This window comes from Etheostoma spectabile, chromosome 5 (assembly GCF_008692095.1).
Source record: "Etheostoma spectabile isolate EspeVRDwgs_2016 chromosome 5, UIUC_Espe_1.0, whole genome shotgun sequence".
Taxonomy (NCBI): Eukaryota; Metazoa; Chordata; class Actinopteri; order Perciformes; family Percidae; genus Etheostoma; species Etheostoma spectabile.
In genome coordinates, this window is record NC_045737.1 from 22,787,177 (window position 1) to 22,793,552 (window position 6,376).

A 6,376-nucleotide genomic window follows, 5' to 3' on the forward strand; every position below is an offset into this window, starting at 1 on the left:
ACATGAATAGAGTGAAGTCTAGTCAGAAGTCTACCCCTTCTTTCCTATTTGTGATATCAGTGTAAAAGTGACACCTCTGACAACAGCGGGTTAAATAAGACACTCGACCATTTATTAAATGTACAGAAATACTGTTCAAAATCCACACTAGAATGTGTTAAGGACAAATCCTTAATCCTAATGTAAACAAAATGGTTGCCCCATCATATACTTTATAGCAAACTCTTCAGTGGATTAACAGCACTCTTGTTTTTAAACCCAATTATGGACAGCTCAATGTGAGAGTCGGCGTCGTCTGATGTTGTAAACAGCTTGTAAATCATTTTGTAAACATTAGAATTGTATAGGTGGGTAGCTTGAGTTGCGGTGGACCTGTAAAGCTGCTGAAGATTAATTTCCACTACCTTTTACACATGAGCACATAATATCCATGAAGTGTTGTTGACTAATTAAGTATGGTGGCTTTAATAATGGATCCCATATGGTAAAATAAATAAGTCACAGAACAACGGAGATAGTACTTCATAAACATTTTACAGAATCTACAAATTGAGTCTATCAAAATGATTGGCTTTTTGAGAATAAAATACAATCGCTTTTAGCTGCAAATCAAGACACAATAGTTATAGCTTTGAAGACAATCATCTCAGACCATTTTTTGTTGGTTTTTTACCACAACCCTATTTACAGAAATACAAACCTGATATCAAATACAACCAAATTACAAGAGTTTAGTAAATTTACCAAAAACGCTTCATCTCCAGTGTTAAGCACAGGCTGATTCACACAATATGACCTAAAATGTGCTTATCTAACCACGTCTTGTGAAAGCAGAATAGATTTTTTTCAAAGTGGAGCACAATAAACCACCTCACCGGCAGGGGTCATGACATTAGCTGCGTCTGTAAACATTCATGTCATGTTTAACATTGGACCTCAGTTATCACATATCTATCAAACGCACATATAGATATGATAGATGACATGAAGAATGTCTGTTATTAATTATTTTCTTAAGATATTATCACACTGCTACAGCCCTTTCTGAAATTCATTTCATTTAGATATCTATGAACAGTTGACTGTTCATAGTCATAAAACCCTAATTGTGTACACTGTCAGCAACTAAAATGACATTTACAGAATTTGCTTCTTTATCAAAAAAGCTTTAGTGTTAGTGTTTAGTTTTTTGATAATACTGAACGTCCGTTACATTCAGACCATTGTCAAATGAGTTGCTACAAAGCTAATAAAGACTATCAGCTTAATCCTCCGTGTCCTCCTTGGCTACTAGCAACTGTGTGGAGGAGGGGTGGGGGTGAAACACGATCACGGAAGGCTTGTATCATGTGGATGTGCCATCATTTTTGTTGTCATTACATAGAATTTCTCATGGCGGAGTCAGAAACTACGCACTATAGCTTTAATCCGTATTTGTAAAGCAAATATGAAGCTATACTTTTTTCGGCAACACTTTACTTGAAGGTATCTACAAAAAAGTGACATGACACTGTCATGACACGTGAGCCCTAACCTTAACCCTAACCATAACTTATCATAACAAAACAGAATGACACTTGTTAAAAGCAGCATTATATCATTGTTTATGACTTGTTTATAATGTTTATGACACGTTCATGACAATGTCATGTCATTTTTATGTAGATAACTTCAACTAAAATGTAACCCCTTTTTCTTATCTGGTCTAATGTGTTAATGAAAACCTTTTGAACAGTATATGCCTAAAATCCTCCAGCACTGAATCAACTATCCTTTAGCTTTAGCTTGACTTTAGCTGTGATTTGATGCAAATAAGCACTACAATCACTGAACATATGTCACCATTCTGCAAGCATGAGATGTATCACTCATTCATGACAATTTAAACAGTCCAAAGTGTAAAACAGTCCCACATTTGTAAGTGGGTGTTGTAGAAATGAAAAATGTGCAAACCCACTTACAATCATGTTTCGGTTTGAATCAACAATTCAAAGGTAACCATATATGTTGAGTAATATAAAAAAGTTGAATGATTAAATTGTTTAGCCCTTAAAATAATAAAGTTAAGTTAGTGTACAGTAATACCACCGATACTTGACACCAAATCTTTTGAAACTGTTAGGAAGCTTTTGGGGCCCATAAATGTTTACTGACTCCAGTTCATGTACTGCTAATAGAATAGGTTAGCCTATGGACCCATACATGCTGTGAAACAGTGAATTTTTACTGTTCAGTAACTCACTCATTCATTAATGCAAAGAACATTCAAAGATTCAAAATAAAATAAAACAACAACAAATAAGCTGAAATGTCCCTGCCAGGATGTTAATACGCATTTATAAAAATGAAATGCCTGCAAAAACAATCGTGCTACTAAGTTTTGGAGAATATAAGTAGTTACTTTCAAGGGGGTGGTTGTCTTTTACACAGCTATACAGGCTCAACTGAACACGAATATGATTGATAAAAGAGGCCCAATGTTTGGTCATCTGCTAAGAAGAATTATGAGAGTTACTGTATAAGACGAAGAATATGTACACAGTGAATGTGTGAACTGGTCTGAAAGCAGAAAAAGAGTTGCTCCCCAATCCTACAGACACTTCCCTAAATGCCATATGTCTCTCTGTCAGACATGGTTTCTCACTCACACCTATTTCCCTTCCTTGTCCTCTAAACGGCCTGGAGTAAAAATGTAGTCCAAGGCTTGTCTCTCAGCGGCGGCCACGTTGGGGTGCCAGAGATCCACCATGAAGACCACCCTGGGGCCATCTTCTGCGCCACCTACACACACACACACACACACACACACACACACACACACACACACACACACACACACACACACACACACACACACACACACACACACACACACACACACACACACACACACACCATGTTGTCATGATCTTGACGAAAAACCCCTTCAGACGCATATTAAAAAGGCTCTTTAGTAATATTGGATTATACCATTTTTAGGTCAATCCTCCTTAAAGGAATACATAAAAAGCAACAGGATGCAATGAAAAAACTACAGTTTTAATCCCTTCCTACCCTCGTGGAAGGCCCGGTGCAGAAAGGAGTCATCAAAAAGCAGACAGCTGCCCTCAGACCAGCACTGTGGCTCTCCACCAACTACAAGCTCACAGGAAGGGGGCACTCTGAGACCTGCAAGAGGAAAATAACAAGTTCATCCATGTGTCATTATGGGACAGCAAAGCCTTTTGTGTTGCTCACCAATCTCCCAGGGGACATATCCCAGACAAAATACCTTTTTCTTAGAGTGTCCCGTATTATTACAGTATTCTGTTTTAAAGCATTTAATGAAAGACCCTGTCTACACAACACAAAACATCCCTATTTATAGCCATCTCACAAATGCATGAAAGCTCAGGTGCAGTGAAAACAATTAAAATAATCAAATACGCCACTAAATTTCAGCTATGTGCCATCATGACCCAAGAGGATCCAGATTTTCAGTCTCAACACCACAGCAGCTGATTCACTGGGATGCTCCTCTAGTTAAATATTCTTAAAATATGCAATCAGCTGCTGTTGTGTTAAGTTGAATACACACTGAGCCTCAGATATCACATGGATGAATCGGTTTCAGCTCACTAAACAGTTCACTCTCTTACCCAGGTGGCAGCGCAGCCTGACATTTGTCGGACCGTAATGCTCAGTGATCAGAGCCCCAGGCGTCAGCACAGAGAAGCAGGCGTTTCCGAACACGTTGTTGGCGATGAAGGTGCGCAGCTGGCCCAGCACCCTCCAGGCCCGTGGACACCTCCTGACATTGAGAACCAGAGGAGTGCCTTGGTTTACCAGGTAGTATGTCCACCACTGCCCGCGAGGAGTGTTATTGGCTTTCCAACCCGGCGGCAGGGAGGAGCCGCTGCGTGCTGGAGGTTGGTGGTAGATGCTCTCAAACTCGGCCAGAAGGGCGGGGAAGCTCTGCTCCAGTAACTCCACGTCGTGTCTCTGTACTTCCCTGGAGAAGAAAGGGGCTGACGGTAGGTCTGGGAGGAAGAAGACCTCTGGCCGCTGGATGGTTGGTCTGCTGTTAAGGTATCGGCCTTGATCACGGACTCCTTTATGCACCCTGCCCATACCTGACCAGGTGTAGCGCTTGGCGTAATCCTGCAGGCTGTGGTAGAGCCTCTGGTTCAGACTCTCTCCGGCGCTAGTACATCGGAAGCACTCGGACGACTGGCAGAAAGCGAAGCCGTTCTGCTCTTCTAGCATTGATCCACGCTTTCCTTTCCCCCTGCCACGACAGTCTGAGCTCATGAAGCCCCCCACCACCCCTCCAATTCGGCTGGGCCCAGCCAGATACCTCCCACGCAGAGGGCTGGAGCCATGCTCCCGGCCAACCCTGTAACAATACCACATAAACAGCAGCAGCACACACACGGCTATGGCAAAAGCACAGATCTCACACTCCCTTATAGACTGCATCCCTCCAGCCACCATCTCCCTTACATTGTCTAGTGACCACTCCATCTTGGCTTGTTTCCGGATTGCTGAATCTGACGGGGGGGGGGGCTTGCTGATGAGAGATCAGTTAACGCGTCTTTTCTTGATCGTGATTTAAAGGGGCTTTGAACCTCACACAGGGCGTGAGTGAGTCTAATGTCAAGCAGCTCTTATTGCCCCCCCTATGGTAAACAGTCTGCTGATTTGATCCGACACACACGCTCGTCGATCCTAACATTTCAGCACTCTACAATGAGGGAAGGTTTCTCCTTGCATGATGTCTGGCTGTGCTGTATTTGTGCTGCTCCCTCTCTTGTTCTTTCAGATAAACGCAGACAGACACCGAGCCTTAGGGTAATGTGTTCTCTGAAAACAAAGACAAAAGAAAGAGAGAAAGAGAGGTGAGGAGAGATTAGGGGAGGCTGCAATTGACACAAATAATCCAAACTCTAATTACTAATGTTATTGTGTTGACATGCAGAGGTATCATTACAACTTGCTTTGTGTCTGTGAAACAGATCTTCCTCCTCAGAGTTGGAGAAAATTCCTATCCTGTATGCACCACAAAACAACACACCTGCTGAAACTCACCCACACACTGTCTGTGCACTTCAAAATGACTGCACCCGGTACTGCACACGCACACGCACACACACACACACACACACACACACACACACACACACACACACACACACACACACACACACTGCACTGTATAAAACCATGAGTCTCTTGGCACACTGCTGCATTTAACATAAATCTCTCCCTTGTATATTGTTGCGCACCACACACACAGGCGCGCGCACCAAACGGTGAATTATTTAAACTTAAACAGTGTTGATACACCCACATGTATTAAAATTGGAATTCATAGGTTGCTCAGAAGGAGCTGCATAGATGGATCCTCGGGGGAGGGGGGGCGAACTGTAGTCTGTGTAATCTTATGCTGTTTTAGTTCAAAAAGAAAAGAAAAAAAGGATTGGATTACATGAGTGTGATTATATAATGATAATGGACTAGCAGCCAAAACGCGAGTGCAATGCGTCAACTGTGATCAGAACTCCATGATTCTCTCTCACCAAAAATGGTTGGGTATTCGTGCTCCAATAGATCCTCCCCTACATCCTGTCTGACAGCGTCAAGCCGCCCCCACATCCCCCACACACTCCCGCTGCTTTTAGGACAGACTGGCCATCAAACCCAACCATGAAGCCATCTCAAACACACACACACACCCTACCTTGTTTCCTCCATGTAATCGCGTAATGTAATGACTAGAGCTGCTGCCACTAGGGCCAAGCTGCCATACAAACTGATGACCAACACATTGGTGAGCTGTAGCGTTCAGTAAGTCGCGGAAAACAAGCAGATCACAGTAACTGAGCTTATATATCCTTGTCTGGAGCTACGTGGATGTTTGGTGCGTGGATTCGTGCACAGGTTTGCATCCATACCTACTCAACATTCCTGACTGTGGCCAGAGGAGAGGAAGAGGAGAGGCGCACAGGTGTTGCTCCAGGCGAAGCTGCGCACCACTGCAGTGCACAAGGTAGACGGATATCACTCGCCAACATTATAGGAAATATTTCCAAAATGCACAAAAGAAGTCCTAACTGGAGCCGACAGCCATCGTAAAGCAGAGGAAAAACCGGAAAGCTGTTCCAGCGACGGTTTGGCTCCCTGTCTGTCTGTGATAGACAGCAGCGTCGGATAGGCTACAGACAATATTGTTGTAAATACTGAAGCTCCACCAGGGAAGACACCCAGCGTCAAGCAACCAGAGGAATGCGTAACAATATTTCCGGTATTTCAAAATAAACGTCTCAGTGAGGAGCGTGTTGAAATAAAAATAATAAACATTTTATACATTCTATTGTTGAAATCAGTCATCCAAAAG

At 42.8% G+C, this 6,376-nt stretch overlaps 1 protein-coding gene across 2 annotated transcripts; it reads right to left on the bottom strand.

Moving 5' to 3' along the window:
* Window positions 1–90: 90 nt before the first annotated feature.
* Window positions 91–6,255, bottom strand: asphd2 (aspartate beta-hydroxylase domain containing 2). Of its 2 annotated transcripts, none has more exons than XM_032516837.1 (4): window positions 5,938–6,255; window positions 3,639–4,842; window positions 3,055–3,168; window positions 91–2,781 (listed from the first exon to the last, which is right to left on the bottom strand). In XM_032516837.1, the coding sequence occupies exons 2-4, from the start codon at window positions 4,501–4,503 to the stop codon at window positions 2,651–2,653; spliced, it is 1,110 nt and encodes a 369-aa protein (XP_032372728.1). In that variant the 5' UTR covers window positions 4,504–4,842; window positions 5,938–6,255; the 3' UTR covers window positions 91–2,650. The 2 variants fall into 2 exon arrangements, with proteins under 2 accessions (XP_032372728.1, XP_032372727.1); XM_032516836.1 differs by having other exon boundaries at window positions 5,934–6,255.
* Window positions 6,256–6,376: the final 121 nt, after the last annotated feature.

Coding starts and splice junctions, on each gene's coding strand:
- asphd2 (XM_032516837.1), bottom strand. CDS start 4,503: ATGGAGTGGTCACTAGACAATGTAAGGGAGATGGTGGCTGGAGGGATG. Junction 3,169..3,638: donor CAGGCTGCGCTGCCACCTGG/GTAAGAGAGTGA, acceptor TTCCTCTTGCAG/GTCTCAGAGTGCCCCCTTCC. Junction 2,782..3,054: donor GCACCGGGCCTTCCACGAGG/GTAGGAAGGGAT, acceptor GTGTGTGTGTAG/GTGGCGCAGAAGATGGCCCC.